This window comes from Apodemus sylvaticus, chromosome 11 (assembly GCF_947179515.1).
Source record: "Apodemus sylvaticus chromosome 11, mApoSyl1.1, whole genome shotgun sequence".
Classification (NCBI taxonomy): Eukaryota; Metazoa; Chordata; class Mammalia; order Rodentia; family Muridae; genus Apodemus; species Apodemus sylvaticus.
The window spans coordinates 17,398,643-17,419,581 of record NC_067482.1 but is presented as its reverse complement, the minus strand read 5'-3'; the positions used below and the strand labels follow the sequence as shown (position 1 = coordinate 17,419,581).

The window sequence follows — 20,939 nt, the reverse complement described above, 5'->3', positions numbered from 1 at the left end:
CCGTGGCTGGCCTGGTATTAGATTTGTAGCCCAGGCTGGCCCGGAACGCAGAAATCCACTAGCTTCTCCCCCTGGCGTGCGCCACTGCACCCAGCTCAACTACAACGTTTCTAATGGTTTTAAATCTAAGTCTATACTGCATACATCTGACTAGCTGAAAGCCCCAGAAACAGAGAAACACACCCGTCAAGCAGAGACTGCCTCCCTCACTTTCAACACTGGAATATTAGGGTATGCAAGGATTAAACTGCAGCAATGAAATGATATGAATATAACGGGTCGTTCTTAAAAGAGATACTTCCGGCAACTCGCCACACCTCCAGAACGTTGCCACACTTACTTCCGGTCCCTCCATTTCCGCACCCCACTCCCCACCCCTGCTGTTGTGATCAGCTTTCAAACTTCTCACGGGTTCACTGTTTCTCTGCACTGCACACCGCCTCACTGCAGTTGCTCTGCAGACCACGCCCACGTCCTCCTTGGGGCCTGAACCCTTGCTGGGCTCTCTAAGACTCTAAGACACGCCCTCATCTGCCCTCTGTGAAGTCCATAGAGTGCCACTGTTAGTTCCCTGACCCCAACTGAGATGGAAAGCACAGGCTAACTTCCACTCCTTGTACATGTTCTCTCGTGTTACTCCTATGAGCAACAGTGTTATTTCATTCTTTCTTTCTTTCTTTCTTTCATTCATTCATACACACATTCAGGCATCTACAATCTTGTTATTTAAGGAGAATTTTGTCAATCTTTTTTTTAAAGATTCTTTTTTCTTTAAAGCTTCGGAACGACTTCTGGACACAATAAGAATGCAGTCAATTAGTTTATTAAACAAATGAATCTTTAAACTTTGACATTCAACCCTATTAGGTTTTTCATCAATTTATATATTATCTGGCCAAGTCTCAAGTCTTCACGCAGAAAACAAAGAACATCTGTTGAGAGAAAGGGGAGACACACATTCCTTCCAAATAAGATAGCTAGCAATCGCTGACAGGTGCTTTCCACCTTTCAGGAGACTTAAAAGGACCCTTGCTCTGCTTCAGTGCAGATTCAATTTCTCCTTCAGTGCTTTTAGAGGAGAAGCTGGACCGGTAGCTAGAGACAAAGAAGCCTGTGTCTACTCAGCACACAGCTTTAAAGTTTTTCAGGCTTTTCCTAGCAGCATTAATCACTTAAAAAAAAAAAACTGGAGAGCCGGGTGGTGGTGGTGCACGCCTGTAATCCCAGCACTCTGGGAGGCAGAGGCAGGTGAATTTCTGAGTTCGAGGCCAGCCTGGTCTACAGAGTGAGTTCCAGGACAGCCAGGGCTACACAGAGAAACCCTGTCTCGAAAAAACCAAATCCAAAAAACAAAACAAAACAAAACAAAACAAAAAACTGGAGCGAGGTGGGGGGTCTGGCTTGTTGTTCATACAGAGGACCAGGGTTCAATTCCCAGCACCATGTGGTGACTAACAACTGTCTGTAGCCCCAGGCTCAAGGGTCTAACGCCCTCTTCTGGGCTCTGTGGGCACCAAGTGTGAATATGGTTCACAGACACACGTGCAAGTGAGCACCCATACACATAAACTAAAAATAAATATTTCTTAAAACTCCCAGTCCTGTCCTCTTTGCAAAACCCCTCTGCAAGATCAGATCAAGACATATGTGTACGGAGGAGTGTGGCTCATAGCAGTCTTCCCTGAGGAACCAGGACATCCAAGTGCAGGAGACAGTCCTTCACTGCACAGTCTGCATAGAATAAACATTTTCACTTTGGAAATGTCTTTTGCACTTTCCTTCACTCAAAGGACCAGACACCATTCTGCTTGGGACAGGAGTCCTATCATGAACAGAGCAGTAGAAATATGTTTCTACATGGCTTAAAACCCTTATCTTCACATCTCTGACACCTGTTTCTTTTTTCTACCCTACCCCCCATTCAGTTTTCATCAGTGTCTTGTTTTTCAGACTTTTGTTTTCGGATGTAGAGTGAGGATTTACAGTTTTAGGCATAACTTAGATGCTAATTCCCTTGTTTTTTTTTTTTTTTAAACCCTCTGCTGTGCATTTTTAAAATTGAGAATCTCAGTGGACAGATAACTGTATTTGCTGACTGCCTTCAAGGTTGAGACTGCACTTGTGTAAACTAACAATTCAGGGAGAAAGCCACGGCCAGCGTGGACTCTCTTTCCCACGTCCGTTCACTGTAAGGACTGGCTTACATTCTACCTCTGCTTTACACATCTCCAGTCAGCTCTGAAGATGTTCACAGCCTTGTGAGGCAGATACTCTTAACACGGTCTGCCCAGCATCCCTGTCACTCTGCCTTCAGGACATCTCCCACCCCGCCCTTGCTCCCCCCCCCAACTCCCAGCCACACCCCCATCCCCAGCTTCCTTTTAGGAAGGAATCTACTTTCCTAGCCCTGCAAACCCTTCATCTTGTACTCAGAACTCTTGATGACGTTACACAGGTCTCTACCATCACTTCCATGTTCCTAGCCAGCTGCTGTTCTACCTTGCTGTCTTAGTCAGGGTTTCTATTCCTGCACAAACGTCATGACCAAGAAGCAAGTTGGGGAGGAAAGGGTTTATTGAGCTTATACTTCCACACTGCTGTTCATCACCAAAGGAAGTCAGGACTGGAACTCAAACAGGTCAGGAAGCAGGAGCTGATGCAGAGGCCAAGGAGGGATGTTACTTACTGGCTTGCTTCCCCTGGCTTGCTCAGCTTACTTTCTTATAGAACCCAGGACCACCAGCCCAGGGATGGCACCGCCCACAATGGGCCCTCTCCCCCTTGATCATTAACTGAGAAAATGCCTTACAGCTGGATCTCATGGAGGCATTTCCTCGCCTCAAGATCCTTTCTCTATGGTAACTCCATCTTGTGTCAAGTTGACACACAAAACCAGGCAGTACACTGGCCTAGGAGTCCCCAGCCACCTGAGGCATCAGGGAAGCCCAGATCATCACGGAGGCTGTGAGGAGACCATGACCACGCCAGCCTCCTATGTACCCGGTGAGTTTCATTAACTCCTAGAGCCTGGATGAACAGTGTGCTCCTAGTGCTTGCCAGGGAGCGCCGCTGCACTGGTGGTAATTTCTTGATGCCCTGGTGCCCTGTTATAGTGCCCCCTGGAGCATCCCATGGCTCAGATGATTAACCTCACCTTACCACACTGTGCCGACAAAATCAAAAAACATCAATATACTGAGAAGAGCGCTGTTTGGTGATAGCCCAGTAAGATAGGTTCCCAGCACCTCTAACTCCAGCTGAAGAGGATCTGATGCCAGTCATCACTAATTTTAACATTTTTCTGCTTTGGAATGGATATGGCTTATGTGAGGAGGGCTCTACTGCCACCTTCTGGAATATGCATTAGCAGAATTGGGACAGAGCCATCTGCAGTAATTAACTCTCCTACAGTAACTTCTGCCCATCCCACAGCAGTGATGTCATTGCAGCAGTGCCGTCATCCTTTGGGGCAGTGGTGACAGCATCCTTCAGTCCAGCCGTGCTTATTGCTTATCCTATTTCCTGCCCCAGACCCACGAGAGGGATTTGGCTCTGTCCCTTTTCTTTCTTCTGACTAGACTGCATTTTTCAGTATTAATTTTTGGCCCAGAACATAATCTGATGTAGTCATATTATATAGGTATTACCTGCATTTGATGTTTCTTTTTATTTTTAGGGGTAGGAAAAATATCTACAGGGAAAAATCCCCAATATTCAAGCCCAAATATGCTTTGATCTCTTCTTTTTTCAAAATCTTTTATGTATTTAATTCATAAGAACTTAAATAAGCACTGAACATGCAGAAAAACATTTTAAAGATGTAAAAACATTGCTAACATCAGCAATAGCCAAGAAAGTGAAGCTCAAAGAAAGACATCAGATTGACTGAAGTAAAATTTGCTAACATATAACAAATTATTATAAGTTATATTATAAATTATATAATTATGTTATTATATAATAAATATATTAATCTTAGCTAGGGGATGGAGAGATGGTTCAGAGGTAAGGGGCACTGACTGTTCTCCTAGACCTGGGTTTGGTTACCTGAGCCCACATGTCAGCTCACCTAAGGCACCAGGCATGCACATGGCGAGCAGACATCCATATAGACAGAATACCCATTCACATAAAATTAGGATAATTTTAAAATAACAGAAATAATATATAATGTAAGAAAAGGTATCTATCCAGTGAAGTCTTTTTAGAAGAAAATTTGGCAGAATCACTCAAAACTGAAATGAAGCATACTTTTTTTTTTTTAACATGGTTTTCCCACTCATCCAGGCTGGCCTTGAACTCACAGAACTCTCCTGCAAACCTTTTGTAGCTTCAGATACTGACTTCTGGGGACCTCCGTGACTGTTCCTCCATCTGCCCCTGTCTTCACCACACTGTGAGGCTATGCAGTTCTGTGGAGATATCGCTACTCACACAACCCACTTGGCATAAACCCATTTGCTTTCATTTCTGATAACAGAGGGAAGAGAATTTAGCAGAAAATCAGTACAGTAGTCACTGAAGTTTTGCCTTATGACTAAGGAAACTTCTCATTTCTTCTTTTAGAAGTGGATAAAGAAGCAAGTAATACTGGGAGTCTAGGCACCAAGAGCTCATCTAAGCTAGTAAAACTTCCTATTTTATGTGTACAGGTATTTTGCCAGAAGAGGGCATCAGATCCACTGAAACTAGTCAGAGACAAGTGTGAGCTGACGTGTGGGTGCTGGGAGCTTAACCAGGTCTTCTGGGAAATCAGCCGATCTTGGACTGAGCCACCTCTCTAGCCCCAGCTTTATTATCTAAATCAGTGTTTTATAAGTTGTTTTCTGCTGTAAATAATCATAACCATAATTTATGTCACAAACACCAATTGGCTTTCTTATCAATAAAAAGTCCTTTAAACTGTGTAACCTATTTACATAGAGAATATGAATGGTATCTCTAGTGGAGAAACACAGTAATATGCTCTGGTTCCTAATCTTGAGGACAAGGAAAAAATCACCTCAGCAGTGACACTTATTCTTGTCCCCTTTCTGGAGGCCTCACCCTAGTCTAGAGATGGGGAAAATATGGTGACTTGAGATACAGTGTTTGCACTCCTCTGATCCTCTCTCGTTGACACAGCTTTCTCAGAATTTTACTGGAACCTTTCTCACTTCTACAAGAAATGATCTTGTAGCCGGGCAGTGGTGGTGCACGCCTTTAATCCCAGCACTTAGGAGGCAGAGGCAGGTGGATTTCTGAGTTTGAGGCCAGCCTGGTCTACAGAGTGAGTTCCGGGACAGCCAGGGCTATACAGAGAAACCATGTCTTGAAAAAAAAAAAGAAAAAAGAAAAAAGAAAGTTTGCAGTGGGTGATTATCAGGTATCCAAAATTAATGTTAGACCAAGGGGGCTGAGCTGAGGTGAGGCATTCTGTGAGGGCAATACAGCAGCAGACACACCAAGGCTTAGTGACATTCCCAAGTTACTTCATGTTTGAAGCGAAGAGGCAGAAAGTCATAAATTAAAAAGAAATATGGTAACATAACTTTTTGTATAGGTAAAAGAGTTAAGGGTTTCTTTCTGAGGTAAATGCACTCAACTAAAACAATAGCGGACAATAGTTATTTCAACTCACTAGACAAGTTTAAACTCTGTAATGGGGCTCTGGTGGCCTCGGCTTCCCTGCTCCCTGTTTGCATGAGGACGCCTTTAAAAAGTTCAAGCACATTTTTCAGTCTAGTCTGACCAACAGCTTAAACAGATCCAGCCATATATGGTACTGAGATTAAAAACAAGCAGACTGAGAGTCACATAAGGAAATGTTTCCATCTTCCCTCTTTAGTGGGAAGCCTGACGGTCCAAACACACACACAAAACCCAGGCTCTGGGCCTGGGTCTCGCACACTCTTGCCAGACAGTTGTTATAAGATGTTATTTTGTTAGAATACTGTCTACATATATCAACAACTGTACAAGAAAAATTAACTTGCCACCCCTATGTCCAGTATCTCTACAAAAAGAAAGAGGAAAAAATTAACTATTTCAATTTTATTTATTAATACCATATACTGGTATGTATACTATTTATAATCTCTTAATACGAATTAAAACCATTTATCGTGCTTAGACAGTATTTATTAATTTTAAAACACAGGTGGGCACAGTAAGCCCACAGTCTCCCAAAAGTACATAAACTGATTTTACATTAGCATGTTTACATAAATCACATTCTTGTAGGAAAAGACTAAACATCCACGCAGTGAAAAAAAAAGAGAATATGTTGGTTTAGTACCTAGAAATTTCATCTGAACAGCGTTTACTTCTTTAGTTCCACACCAAGGTCTAACAAAATATGATCTTCAGATATCAATAAGGACTTAAGAAATGAAGTATCTTAACAGACCAAAGATACCAAAGTCAAGCATACAAACGATAAGGCAGCTGACACAGACCCCGCGTGGTCAGGCTGATGCTCGCACATTAGCCTTTACTTGCGAACAGCCCTGAAATTGGCTGGGCCCGGTCAGCTCCAAGGGCTCTCTCCTCCCCATGCTGCTAGCTGCTGGCAATATTTTCAAAATAACAATAAATAGTGGTATTTTAGTAGAAAGCCTATTACTACTCATATATTGAGTTGTATCAGCATGTTAGTCTTACTAATCTAGGCAAACCATTGGTCAGAGGTCTAAAATACATCTTTTAAATAAAAATCGGCCTTTATTCCACTATTACCAACAGATATGTTCATGTTGGAACCATTTATTTTGCCTCATCCTGAACATCTACTCCAAGCATCCACATTTAGGATTTCATTTTTAAGTCTCCCAGGGGAATGTAGAATTCTTGTTCAATTCTTAGGCTGAGTTCTAGTCAACAGCTTAAAAAAAGAGATTCGGATTAGTTGGTTAATGCAAAAACACTACACAAATGTGGCCCCCTGAATAACTATTTTCTCAAATGACAAATGGGGAGCATGGCTGGAAACCAGACACTAAGACCCCGGAATCGAAATGGGCCAATCCTCCCACCTAACTGGTTGTAACCCTATCCATCAGAAAGCATCTGTGGCATACACGCAAATGACTGTCCACCTTGGTAAAGGCTTTGGGGTAAGGCTAAGGTAATGGGGCAATAGGAACTTCTGTGGGTTGTCCACTATCAACCTCAAACTATCAGAGACAAGAGTGGACTCCATCAAAGCCTCCAAAAGCCTCTTTGGTTGGGTGACTCAGTGGCAACTGGCCTAGCCAGGAGCACCAGACAGACTGCCAGGCAGTTCTGCGCCAGTCTCTTATTTTTATATTTTATACCTTTTTCCTCAAGGAGAAAAAGATTTTCAAAGGTGCACCCACAAAACTCTCCCCCACACAGCATCCATTCTGTCCTTTCATGCACAACATTATCACCAGAATCTCTCAATACAGAACACTAGCCAATGCCACAGTCATTAGGACAAAAGGAGTCTCTGCCAGATTCGCAATAGCACAGTTCTTAGATCAGTAGAGACCTGTCATTCAACAAAGACAGAAAACAGGGACACAGTCTAGCCCAACCACAGTCTTGCACCACTCTCATGCTGAGAAGCAAGCTTTCAAAATGTGTTCTTATAGTTAAGGTAAAGGAAACTTTTCTCTTATAGATCCTAGCTTTTTTTTTTCATTTTCTTCAACTGTAAACATTTATATAGATAATACACTAAGTTCAATGCATAAAATCATGACCTTTTATAATGATTCTCTCCTTTTTTACTGACTTTTAATCTCAGATAACTTTAAATACACAATCTACTAATATCAAATACACATTCATGTAACAAGAACCACGTCACTACTGTTCCATGGATATATCCTGAAATAGCATCACAGGTTGGAAAGGTGAAGGGACGCCTGTTCACTCTTCCTTTGAAGTCTTTGGAAGTCCGTCTTCCCTTCTTCTGCAAAGCCTTTCTTAGAAAGCGTAGGTTTCCAGAAGGAAACAGTCAAACCGCAGATCTCCTCTGGGGCATCAGTGCTCTCGTGCAAGAGGATGTCATCTCAAGTGCTGGCAGCATCTAAAAACAGGGTGCACACCAACACTTTACCAGGATCTTTCTGGAAGCTGACTATAAGCTGACTGTAACGTCACTTACTTTCTCACACTGAGAATGTTGGTAATGCTTGCAGGTGCTGTGTAGTCTAAGAAACTTCAATATTTAAAGACAATCTTTATGATAACTACCAATGTAAACAATCATGTGTACCATACTGTCTCATTCTATGCAAACACTGACTGATCTAAGTTTTATAGAGCATACAACTTGTAGAGCTCATGTGACTTGCTTGTTCAGGGATTGTATCATAGAGACAAGGCCTGGGGCCTGAGGAGGGTTTGTGTAAATGAAAACTTGCAATTAAGCTTTGTTCACTTGAAATTCAATTTAGTTTTGATGCCACAGGTGTTCAAAATACTTTGTTGAAGTTAATAAATTGCAATGACACAGTTACAAGCACATGGAATTTTATCACCATCATATTCTCCACAGAATTCATGAGATACTGAACAAGAGATGTTAGGCTCAAGGCTCCAGCAGGTTATTATTAAAATCAGTCTTAGTGGGACAGGGCACTAAAGCGTTATTCTGATGAAGCAAGTACTGTTTCTATAGAGTAGATTTTGGTACTGGGATGGAAACTGGCAGGCAATCACTGAGTGGATCTTGCTTTGAAAGCCTACAGGTAAAAGACTGATCGTGGAGACAGACGTGCTCTCCTGGAGGCCATTACTCCTGACCTTCTAAGGAATACCCCACTTCCTTGTCAGCAGCAGTTCTCATGGGATCACTAGAGAATGTCTTCCCTGAAGTTTCTCATGAAGAGTGTACACAGCTTTAAGTGTGAGGAATCAGACCTACCCTGTTCAGGATTAAAATGAGTCTCAGTGTTGGTGTTCCATCCGAGGCAAATCAGCCTCAGAATCATCTGATAGGGGTGATCCTGCTCCCTACAAATTAATAAACAAGCATTACAGATGTCCAGTAATTGCAAAACTCCTACTCCACAAGAATTCTGACTGTGTCTGTTAAGACTCACATGCTTAGGATTAGCAATTTGTAGTTGAAGTTGCTTTCATAAAAAGGATGAAGTAAGAGGCCCCTATTTATATACATATACATATTTTATTTGTATGTTTGGATGACTGAGTTTATTGTAGCCAGGACTGGCCTCCAGCTTGCTATCTAATCAAGAAGGACCTTGAACTCTTGATCCTCCTGCTTCTAATCCCAAAGTGTTAGAATGACAGGCATACACTGCCACCCCTGGTTTATATACGTCAAAAGAATTGTTAGAGAGGTGAGAGAGAGAGCTTAGTGGTTCAGAGTACTTGTTGGATTCAATCCCAGCACCCACATGGTGGCTGACAACACTTTCATGGCTCCTCTTCTGACTGGGCACGCATATAGTATACATGCTGACATAATAGTCAGATATATAAAATAAAATAAATATATAGTTTTAGAAGACATTTTAGAACCAAATATCATCATAGCACTAGAGAGATGAGAGAGGATTTCAAGTTCAAGGACAGCCTAGGCTCCTGAGTTCTCCCAAACAAACAAACCCCACAAACACAAAGGAGGCACTGTGGTCTGCCACGGCCCCACTACAACGAATCTCTCCCACTCGTCCCAAAACAAAACCAAAAATCTGTTGGAATCAAAGCCATTATAGCTGTTACACAAAGTAGAGAAGAACATACTTAAAATTCATGGCCAGAACAGGCGCGTTAACTAAACATCTTTGCACTAAGTAGGGAGCATGTGGAGCGCTCAGACCTGAGGTATAGCTACAGCAGAGCGAAGCTCTTACAAGCATGAAGGGCTGAGTTCAGTTCCCAGAATCCACATAGAGAAAAGCTGGGCAGCACAGGCTCGTTATAGTCTCAGCACTGCAGATGGTGAGACACATGGTCGATGGGATTTGCCGGCTGAGCAGCCTAGCCTAGTCAGTACATTCCAGGTGATCCTGTCTCAGAAAACAAAATGGACAGGCCCTGCGATGATGATACAGACAGACAGACAAACTGGGGGAGGGTTGTGGATTAAGGAGAATAGGAGAATAACTGATACTTCCAAGAAGTCTGGGACACAATCAAGAGGACCAACCTGAGAAGTTACAGTACCCAAGAAAGAAGAGAGGTAAAACTGAATGAAATAGACTATTCAGTAACGTTATCATGGGGGGGTGGGGAGAGTGGCTACTGCACAAAAAAAAGAAAAAGAAGAAGGAAAGAAATTATCACAGAAAACTTCCCAAGTCTACAGAAAGAAGTAGGCTTCCAGACACAAGAAGCATATACAACTCCAGGCAGACATATTCAGAGAGGACACCTTCCATGACATATTACAGTGAGGACGTCAAAGTACAAGGTGAAGAAATAATCTTATTGGAATTATCCTAGCAACCATAAGAGCCACTGTAATATGGAATAAAATATCTCCAGCTTTGAAAGTAAACAACTGTGCGACTGCGAGCTGAGAACTCTATGTCCTGCAAATTGTCTTCCGACACGGATGGGGACAAAGGGTGTTTCAAAAGAAGAAACCCAGGCAGGTCATGAAAGTCACACCAGCAGTGCAGAAGGTTCTCAGTGAGACTTGACAAAGAGAGAGACAAAAGATAGCCTAACTATTAACAAACTAGACTGAGGAAAGAAATGACCATGTCCAACACAGCAACCTAGCAAGTCCTCAGCACTAACCTGACAGAGGGAAAAGAAGTACCAATAACCCAGCAAAACAGGCATCACCTGGCATACCCGCAGGAAACAGGAAACGCCTTGCCATAACATCTTAAGTGTGAAGAGCCTCAGCTCACTAAAATGATACAAACTAAGGGACCAGGGGAAACAAGAGCTATCTATGTGCTGTCTCCAAAAGGCACACTTAACCAACAAACATACCCAAGGACTTATATCGAAGGATATAAATCAACCAAGCAAGAGTAAAATGAAAACAAGTCAGCATAGTTATTCTTATATCATACAAAGTGAATTTCAAACCAAAGCTAAGTGAAAAAGATAAAAGAGATACTACCTTAATAAAAAGAACAATTCATCAAAACATAAAACAATTGTAAATCTTTATTCTCTCTATATTAGAGCCCTTAATTTCATAAAACAAACACTAGAAGACATAAATAGCCATATAAGGTCTGATACAATGAGAGTGGAGTATTTCAATATTCCACTCTCAAATTTAAATAGGTTTTCCGAACTGAAACTAAGTGAAAAGATTTTAGAGCTAAAATATACTGTGGATGAACTAGACTTAACAAAATAGAAAGAGAATATTCCCCCAACAGTACATAGAAAGTTCTCCAAAACTGGTCACACCAAAGGACACAAGGCAAGTCTCAACAAATTAACAAAAAGAGGTGATTACTTATCTCCTATCATAGCAGAATGCCATAGCTAGAAATCAATGGTAAGAGAAACTACAGAGACCATAAAAATGCTTGGAAATTAAACAACATACTTTTGAGTGGATAATATGCCACGTAAGAAACCAGTCAGAGGTTTTTAAACTCTTAGGAGATAACTGATAACTGACAATTAAATCACCCACCACTAGGGGTGCAGCCAAGGCAGTCTGCAAGAGGAGTGCTTATCTTGAGAAATGTTCATTATTTAAAAATCTGAGAGGCAGATATCAAGTAAATCAACTGGCGATGCACCCTGAGGCTCTCAGGAAACAAGCAGCTGATCTGAGCAGAGCACAGTGAAGAACTAATAAAGCCTTGGGAGAAAGAAATGACACTGATGCTAAAAGATGACACACAAACCCAACCCAGTACATGGAAAGTTCTCCAAAACTTGGCTCTTTGAAAAAGTTAAGGACATAGACAAACCCTTAGCTAGTCTGACAAAGAGGAGAGAAAACAAAAATTAGTAAAATTAGATCCCAAAGGGTGCCATTACATTGACTCCAATAAGGCTCAGAGCATTACTACAAATCAATGCAAGCCTAAACTTTGAAAAGCTGGATAACCTGGAAGAAATACAAGAATTCCGAAAGCATACAATGTACCAAATAAAGCCCTGATGATAGAACACAAGCCAATCCATTACAGCAACGAGATTGAAGCTGTTAATGAAAGCCTCTCCTTGAAGACAAGCCCAGGACCAGGTAGAGTCACTGCTAAAGTCTAGCAAGCTTCCAAGGAAGCCCAATATCAACTCTTTCTTTTTTCTTTTTATTAAAGATTTATTTATTATATATAAGTACACTGTAGCTGTCTTCAGACACACCAGAAGAGGGCATCAGATCTCATTACAGATGGTTGTGAGCCACCATGTAGTTGCTCAGGACTTCTGGAAGTGCAGTCAGTGCTCTTAACTGCTGAGCCACCTCTCCAGCCCCCCATATCAATTCTTAACTTGTTTCATAAAATAGAATGTGAAGGAACACTGCCAACTAGGTAAAGACAACACACACACATACAAACACACACATGGGGGGGACTACAGACCTACTTTCTCAATGAATATAGATGTAAACATCATTAAGAACATACTTGAAAACTAAATTCAGGAGCAAATTTAGAAGATTATGTATCACCAGGAATGGTGGTTCAGACTTTTAAATTCAGCATTCAGGAGGCAGAAGCTCTTAGATCTCTGTGAGTTCAAGGCTAGCATGATCTACATTAGCAAGTTCCAGGACAGAAGAGACCTTTTCTCAACAAAAACAAAAACAAAACAAACAAAGCCGAAAGGAGGAGGAGGAAACAGAAGCTTAGCTATTGTGACTAAGTAGGCTCAATACCAAAATCAGGGTCGACTCAACATACAGAAACTCCAAAGACAAAAATCACATTATTATTTCAATTGAAGCTCAAAAGTTATTTGGCAAAGCTCATCATGCCTTCATGATAAACATTCTGGAGACTTCAGAAATAAATGCTTCGCCGGGCAGTAGTGGAGCAGGCCTTTAGTACCAGCACTTGGGAGGCAGAGGCAGGTGGATTTCTGAGTTCAAGGCCAGCCTGGTCTACAGAGTGAGTTCCAGGACAGCCAGGGCTACACAAAGAAACCCTGTCCCCCCCCCCCAAAAAAAAACAAAAACAAAAAACCAAAAAAACAAAAAACAAAAAAAAGAAGGAAAGAAAGACAGACATGCATCATACACAAGCCTACAGCTAACTGTCTTAGCATTCTACCGCTGTGATCATGGAGAAACGCAATTAAGGCTGGCTTACAGTTTTGGAGGCTTAGACTATTGCCAGCATGGTGGGAGCATGGTAACACACGGGCAGACGTGGAGATGGAGGAGGTGAGAGCTCTGTTTCTGGATCCACAGGCAACAGAAGAGAGCCACTGGAAATCCCAAAGCCCACCCCCAGTGACACATTTCCTCCAACAAGGCCAAGCCTACTCCAACAAGGGCACATTTCCTAATACTATTTTCAAATATATGAGCCTATGTGGGCCATTCTTAGTCAAACTACCACACCATTCTATCAAATGAAGAAAAACTCTGAACATTTCCTCTAAAACCAGGATCACGGATTTCTACTCTTCTCTCTTATTAGATACAGTGCCCAAAATCTTAGCTAGAGCAATAAGACAAGATAAAGACAAAGGGAAGAAGTCGAGAAATTCCTATTAGTAGATAAATTCTTTCCCTGTCTGAGTCTACTAGAAAATCCTCAGTCAGAATCAACACTTGCCATAAAGTTCCAGCAGACAAAATCAACACAAACGGAAATAGCCCTCGTTTTCACGAACAGTTACCGTCCAAGAAAGAAATTAGGAAAAATATTCCATCCAAAATAACTCCTGCCAAAACTATTTAGGAACATAAAGTAGAAGTAAAAGACCTCTATGAAATTTCAAGATATTGAAAAAAATTACAGAAGATATGAGACAATGAAAAATATTTCATATTCCTGGATAGGTAGAATTAATACTGTGAAAACATCCATACTACCAAAATTAATATACAGAACTAAAGAACGAGAAAACAATACGGGCATTGTCTATGAGGCCACAGGAGACAGGCTCAGTGCTAAGGAGACCAGCACTGGAGGTCACAGCACTGTAACGCGTGCTCTTCTGCAGTGACAAAGCCGGCGGGCACTGGAGACGAGCAGATAGGCAGGCCGATGGATCACACGAGGGACCCAAAATAAAATGGCAGAGCTGTGCCCACTTAATTTTGACAAGGGAGACAAAAACTCCTTTGGGTAAAAGCTTATTCAACAAATGGGCTGGCAGACTAGATTTCTAAGGCAGAAGAATTAAATTAGCTTTATATCTTTCACATTGCACCAAACTCAATTCAAAATGAACCAAAGACCTTAATTTAAAGCCTGAAACTTAGAAAAAAGCATATGGGATCCCCTTCAAGATATCTGGGTAGGCCAGACCGTTTCAAATAGAACACCCACAGCAGAAACTAACCCCAGTAGCAACAGCTGGGAGTACGGGAAAGTACACTTCTAAACAGCAAAAGGAACAGTCAGCAGAGCTAACAGACAGGCCACAGAATAGGAGAGACAGGTCTACACTTGTGAAAGAAGCTAGTATCCAGAATTCACAAAGAATTACAAAAATTAAATGCCAAGGAAATAAAGCTGCCAATCAACTTATGCATATGGGCAAATGAAATGGGTTCTACAACTTTTGAAAAAAATAATACAACTGGCCAATAACTATTTTCAAAGTGTTTGATATCCCTAGCCATCAGAAAAATACAAATAAAAACTGCTTTGAAATACCACCTCATGCTGGTTAGAATGGCCATCATCAACAAATCTGACAACAAATGTTGGAGAAGGGAGCTGGAGAGATGGCTCAGTGGTTAAGAGCACTAACTGCTCTTCTAGAGGTCCTGAGTTCAATTCCCAGCAACCACATGGTGGCTCACAATCATCAGTAATGGGATCTGATGCCCATTTCTGGTATGTCTGAAGACAGCTACAATGTGTGTGTGTGTGTGTGTGTGTATAATATACATATATATATATGTATATATATATAAAATGAATAAATCTTTTAAAAAATGTTGGAGAACATGTGAAGAGAACTAACAGTGAAAATGAGTTTGGTGATTTTTCAAACAATTCAAAGTCGAACCATATGGCCCTGCATCTTCTCCTGAATATCCATACCCTGCTATAGAGATCTTGCACACCATGTTTACTGCTGCTTAATTCACCAATGCAAAATACTAGAATCAGTGTACCAGTCCGTGAATGTGATGTGTGTGTGTGCGCGTGCGTGCGTGTGTGTGTGTGTGTGTGTGTGTGTGCATGTGCGCGCGTGTATAATATTACCCACCTCTAAAGAAAAATCAAGTTGTACAATTTGCAAGAGACTGGATGGACCTGGAATGTGTAATATTAAATGAAATCACACAATCTTAGAAAGAAACACATTCTCTCTTGTATGTAGAATCTTCCCAAAAGTATATGTGTGCATGTAAACACATGTAGATGTCAATATGTGTAACATGAAGGAAAGAGAAGAAAAGCTGAGTATGGTGGTGTGGGTGAGGCAGCCTGAGTGCAGGTGATGGGCAGGAGCTGAGACAGGACACACAGCTGATCTTCTTCTAGTTCTAACTCTACCGTCATTTTTCTGTTTGGGTAGCAGGTAGGTACATGAACTTATTTAATATTTAAAGTATAAAATTTAATGTGAAGTTCCACAGCTTCGATTCTGAATGTTAAGTCTGTTTAGAAGTTCACTGAGTTATATAGACTTTTGATATGGTTAATTTTGATATGTGATGTTTTTATTTATTTGCAAGTTTTTTATAATAAAGTTTAAAAAAATGTTAAAGGCCCCATCTCAAAAGCTAAAATTAAAGAATGTATTATTTCAGGTCAGAAGTTCTGCAATAAATGTAATAAAGTTCTATACATAATGAACTTATAAACAAAATCCCATATGAGACTTACCAAATTCCTAAGAGCACATTCCCCCTGAAGCACATCAAATTTGAGACCTGAGCTGCACGTATGAGGAGTATCTCTGCACCTGAGCTGCATCTGTGAAGAACATCTCTGCACCTGAGATGCACCTGTGAAGAGCATCTCTGCACCTGAACTGCACCTGTGAAGAGCATCTCTGTACCTGAACTGCACCTGTGAAGAGCATCTCTGCACCTGAGATGCACCTGTGAAGAGCATCTCTGCACCTGAGATGCACCTGTGAAGAGCATCTCTGCACCTGAGATGCACCTGTGAAGAGCATCTCTATACCTGAGATGCACCTGTGAAGAGCATCTCTGCACCTGAGCTGCACCTGTGAAGAGCATCTCTGCACCTGAGATGCACCTGTGAAGAGCATCTCTGCACCTGAGATGCACCTGTGAAGAGCATCTCTGCACCTGAGATGCACCTGTGAAGAGCATCTCTGCACCTGAGATGCACCTGTGAAGAGCATCTCTGCACCTGAGCTGCACCTGTGAAGAGCATCTCTGTACCTGAGCTGCACCTGTGAAGAGCATCTCTGCACCTGAGCTGCACCTGTGAAGAGCATCTCTGCACCTGAGATGCACCTGTGAAGAGCATCTCTGCACCTGAGATGCACCTGTGAAGAGCATCTCTGCACCTGTGAAGAGCATCTCTGCACCTGAGATGCACCTGTGAAGAGCATCTCTGCACCTGAGATGCACCTGAGATGCACCTGTGAAGAGCATCCCTGCACCTGAGATGCACCTGTGAAGAGCATCTCTGCACTTGAGATGCACCTGTGAAGAGTATCTCTGTACCTGAGCTGCACCTGTGAAGAGCATCTCTGTACCTGAGATGCACCTGTGAAGAGCATCTCTGCACCTGACCTGCACCTGTGAAGAGCATCTCTGCACCTGAGATGCACCTGTGAAGAGCATCTCTGCACCTGAGCTGCACCTGTGAAGAGCATCTTCGTACCTGGTGCGATGCAACACTGGACGCATGCAGGTCAATGGCAGCCAGAGAAGGAATTCGAGATTCTGAAAGACATTTGTTCTCTTTCTTTACTAGCCTAGAATTTCGAGCTAGATAAAAAGAATCAAAAACATAATGAAAACATTAGGAACTGTTGGTTTTCCACATTTGTCAGTACTTATTATACAAGAGTGAATTGTTAGTTTAACTTACAGTTTAGCACTGTAACCCAGGCTGAAAGAGCAGGAGTGCACAAACGTACCTATGCCTTCCAAAGCTCTCAGTTCAGGAAGGTGGTTGTAGTTCAGTTCAGGCAATCGCACGTCTGCTTTGGAGTACTCCTTCCTCTTCTTGCTTGCCTGGAGGAGGTACTTGTCACCTGAGACCTGACGGCCAGAATGACGGACACACACATTAGCTTTAAGGTGAGCCAGGCTCTCGGCCTCCTCGGGTAACTGCTATGTCACACCTCATTTCAAGGGCTAGGATAATAAAACTTGAAGGATATTACTGACACAGAAAACAGTTTCACCCAGTTATTTTATCAAATTTATCAAACTTGCCAACAAGTAGAAAATCTGTTCTCTAGTTTCTTTTCTCCCTTAGCCACTCTTCAGTGGAAGACACAAACGATAGGCAGCTGAGGGGGACATGACACCTTGGCTCTTCCTTCCCGAGGGGCTGGCATTAGACCACCGCCTGGGTCTTTCAGCAGCAGCTAATGTCCTTTACTGTGACTGCGACCTGTTGTTCTTCATGCACATTATCCTACCTCCAGGTTTACTGTCCCTTTAGAGTCGTGGTCCCCAGCTTCTGCTCCCAGACCCTCTCAGGCAGCTTTCCCAGCCTAAGAAAGCATCACTGTAGGAGATGGGGCTCAGCAACAAAAGCAGAAGCACAAACGTCTGAGCTGGAAGTTACTTTCCATGCGGGAAGACAGGCTCGTGTCACTCACAGAGGGTATCAGTTAGATATGGGGAAGGAAACGAGGTAAGGAGGGGGCTTAGACAGCGATGGAGGATGAGATGCCATATTAAAATGAGACCCTCAAGGTTTCTTATGGACTGAAGAGGACCCAAAACATCTGCTGGATTGTCTAGGGAAAGGATGTTCTAAAGCAGGACTGACAGTAAGTGTAAAAGCCCAAAGGCTGGGAGGGAGGGTGCATCTGACCATTACATAAAAGCAAAAAGGGAATCTACACTTGGAACAGTTGAGGAAAACAGAGATGGAATACAGGGTTGGGGACTTAACTCATGTAGGAATTAAACAGCTATCGGGATTCTGGCCCTTCCACAGAGAACAGGGCCAGGGGAGCGTTCTGATCAGGTAAGAGGTGACTGTGGCATGGTCTTGGACTGGCCTGCTGAAGGCACTGCTGAGAGCAATGCCCTCCCCACGGCACCTCTGAACCACACACAAGCCTCTGTCTTTACCTTGCTGACCTACTAGACCATCAACTCCACAAAGGTTGAATTGATTTAATTTGTGTTTTATAAACAACAGAACGATCATAAATATTTAAGTGATTATACAAAATATTTTCACCAAAAATCCAGTAAGATAGTAATATAATTTATCTTCTCATTTACTCTTTAACAAGAATTGAACTGCAAGTATTAGGTTAAGAAAATTATGAGCCGGGCATGGTGGCGCACGCCTGTAATCCCAGCATTTGGGAAGCAGAGGCAGGCAGATTTCTTAGTTCAAGGCCAGCCTGGTCTACAGAGTGAGTTCCAAGACAGCCAGGGTTACACAGAGAAACCCTGACTCAAAAAACAAACAAACAAACAAACAAAAGAAAAAAGGAAGAAAGAAAGAAAATTCATTATGCTGCCGAAAATAAATGAGATAGCATGGTGAGAGAATCTTCCATCCAGACTTAGAAAATTTATTTAGGCATTGGGAATTTCGAATTTCAACTCTGACAAGTGAGGATGTACTGTGTAACTCAGGTTTTACTCTGTCTCCAAGTAAAACTTAAGTCTTCACTGCCATGCTTACGAGCAGCGCAGGTCTAGAAGCGACGAGTGCTTGCTCTTTTGCTGCAGAGAACAGTTACTTACGGATGTGCTCACATTCATATTATAAATCCCTGATGGAGAAGGCTGAGTTGGTTTAACAAATGGATTACAGTATTTCTTAGTTTTCTCATCCACTCTGTAACAAAAATTTTAAGTTAGAATCATCAATAATTACTTTCAAACACAAAATCAATGACATCATGCTAAATGATATGCAGTTTAATCAAAACTTAATGTATACTCTCAAGGATACAATACACAGAAATCTGTTGTAACATTCAACCGTTTGTCATATCACTTGGGCTTCCTGTAGCTGTTCCTTTCAAGAAAATGCCCAAAGGAGCTTCTGTGTGCCATTAAATGCTCACACCATTCCATGTAGTAGGAGTGCTCACAATAAATTATTCCCTTTTTTTTTTTTTGAGATAGGGTTTCTCTGTGTAGACCTGGCTGTCCTGGAACTCGCTCTGTAGAGCAGGCTGGCCTCGAACTCAGAAATCCACCTGCCTCTGACTCCCAGGGTGCTAGGATTACAGGTGTGCGCCACCACCACCCAGCTGAATTATTCCTTTTATTAATGACAGACTTTCATGTTATTAAACTAAACTGCTATAGCTTCTCTTCATTGTAAACAACAGCAAAACTATTTTCCTAGAACTCATATGAAATTTCTTTTTTTTCTTTTTCTTTTTTGGAAAATTCTAATAAATTCTCTTCATAAAGGTCAAAAGCTATTTTCTAAGTAGAAATTGCATCCAGAATTTTGACAGTAAAACAATGTGAACAAATTAACAAGCATTTTTTTTTACTCATTTCCCATCCATACCTGTAATTCTGAACTCCAGGAATAGTTCCCATTCCAGCATTCATGCCAGGAGTGACTGCAGAAAGATTGTGCGTGAGGGGAGGAATCGCTGTGCCTGGATTCCTTGAGTGATCAATGTTGACATTGCTGCAGTCTCGGAGGCTTGTAGAAGGCAAGCCTTTGTGGTTTGTCCCATTGTCATGGAGACAGTTGGCATTTGAAGCTCTACTTCCTTTTTCCGTCTTCTCGACATCAATTTTTGACCCCTTTATTTTGAACACTTTTGAATCCTTAATTTTGGGATCAGCATTGGTATCCTGACCGTTGATAAAGATGTTAACAAGTTAATGATGTGACAATAAACTTTACATTCCTATTCTACCTATGGAATTAAAATTAAATTAAGACTATTATTCAAATAGTTATTGTGAAAATACAAGAAGACTGTGATGAATACCAACTTGATCAATGATAGGCAGACAGAAGATAGACAGACAGGCAGAGAATAGATATGTCTGTGTCTATGCGTATGCATTTCAGTTGGGGAGCAAAATAGAAAAGGAGCACGGAGAGACTGCTGCTCTTGTCCCTTCATAGTCAGAGTCAGTCAGTAAACATAAAATTGAAAACTCTTCGTTCGGTTCACTTGATAGTGGTGGAAACATTATCAAGAACAGAGCCTGAGTAACTTGGCGGGAAAGTAAACTTTTAACTAAATATCAGAATCACAAGTTTAAAATGTTACTAAAATTGTAAAAGTAATATCTTTATTTTCTATTATTAAGGAAGAAAAATGAATGAAGTTGCATGCATTTGCTCCCCATGTATGTGTGTGTGCATGTGATGTGTGTGCGCACCTGTGCATATGTGTAAGCATGTGAATGTACATGTATACTTATGCATGTACATGGACAGAGATGCCCAGTATTCTTGGATGAGTGTGTGGAACTCAAGTCTTGTTGGAGCTGCATCTGTGCCACAGGTTTTGTAGCGGACTGGTGAGAGCTGTGACTAGGAGAGATGGATGCAGGTCTAGAGCCAAGTTATCTTGGAGTACCCTCCTCCCTTCCGCGGCCACTCACATCCTGCATCTGACCCAGCTTCCTCAGGACCTCTCGGTAAACTGAGGTTGCATTGCTAAGCATCGCAAGCCTCTAGCTTCTACCAGCCCAGAAGCTAAAGGCTGTAGGGTAACACCTGTAACAGAAAAGT

The 20,939-nt window shown here is 41.9% G+C and overlaps 2 protein-coding genes across 5 annotated transcripts in view; both read right to left on the bottom strand.

Moving 5' to 3' along the window:
- Positions 1-6,018: 6,018 nt before the first annotated feature.
- Cdkl2 (cyclin dependent kinase like 2) overlaps positions 6,019-20,939 on the bottom strand; it is a 37,546-nt gene continuing 22,625 nt past the window's right edge. For 2 of the 4 annotated variants that reach the window (XM_052198574.1, XM_052198575.1), the window contains exons 9-13: positions 19,749-20,044; positions 18,965-19,058; positions 17,161-17,284; positions 16,902-17,008; positions 6,019-8,035 (exon numbers count right to left, since the gene is read on the bottom strand). In XM_052198574.1, coding sequence (XP_052054534.1) covers positions 7,964-8,035; positions 16,902-17,008; positions 17,161-17,284; positions 18,965-19,058; positions 19,749-20,044 — 693 coding nt within the window. In that variant the 3' untranslated portion in view covers positions 6,019-7,963. Of the gene's footprint in view, positions 8,036-8,875; positions 8,965-16,901; positions 17,009-17,160; positions 17,285-18,964; positions 19,059-19,748; positions 20,045-20,939 lie in introns of all 4 variants that reach the window. The other 2 variants (XM_052198577.1, XM_052198578.1) reach the window with 2 other exon arrangements.
- LOC127696086 (uncharacterized) lies at positions 15,857-16,696 on the bottom strand. The gene is made up of 2 exons (XM_052198579.1): positions 16,529-16,696; positions 15,857-16,432 (listed from the first exon to the last, which is right to left on the bottom strand). The coding sequence occupies exons 1-2, from the start codon at positions 16,667-16,669 to the stop codon at positions 15,923-15,925; spliced, it is 651 nt and encodes a 216-aa protein (XP_052054539.1). The 5' UTR covers positions 16,670-16,696; the 3' UTR covers positions 15,857-15,922.

Bases quoted from the DNA above. Each gene is read 5' to 3' on its own strand.
- LOC127696086 (XM_052198579.1), bottom strand. From the start codon at position 16,669: ATGCTCTTCACAGGTGCATCTCAGGTGCATCTCAGGTGCAGAGATGCT. The intron at 16,433-16,528 runs GTGCATCTCAGG...TGCTCTTCACAG, and splicing joins TGCAGAGATGCTCTTCACAG to GTGCAGCTCAGGTGCAGAGA.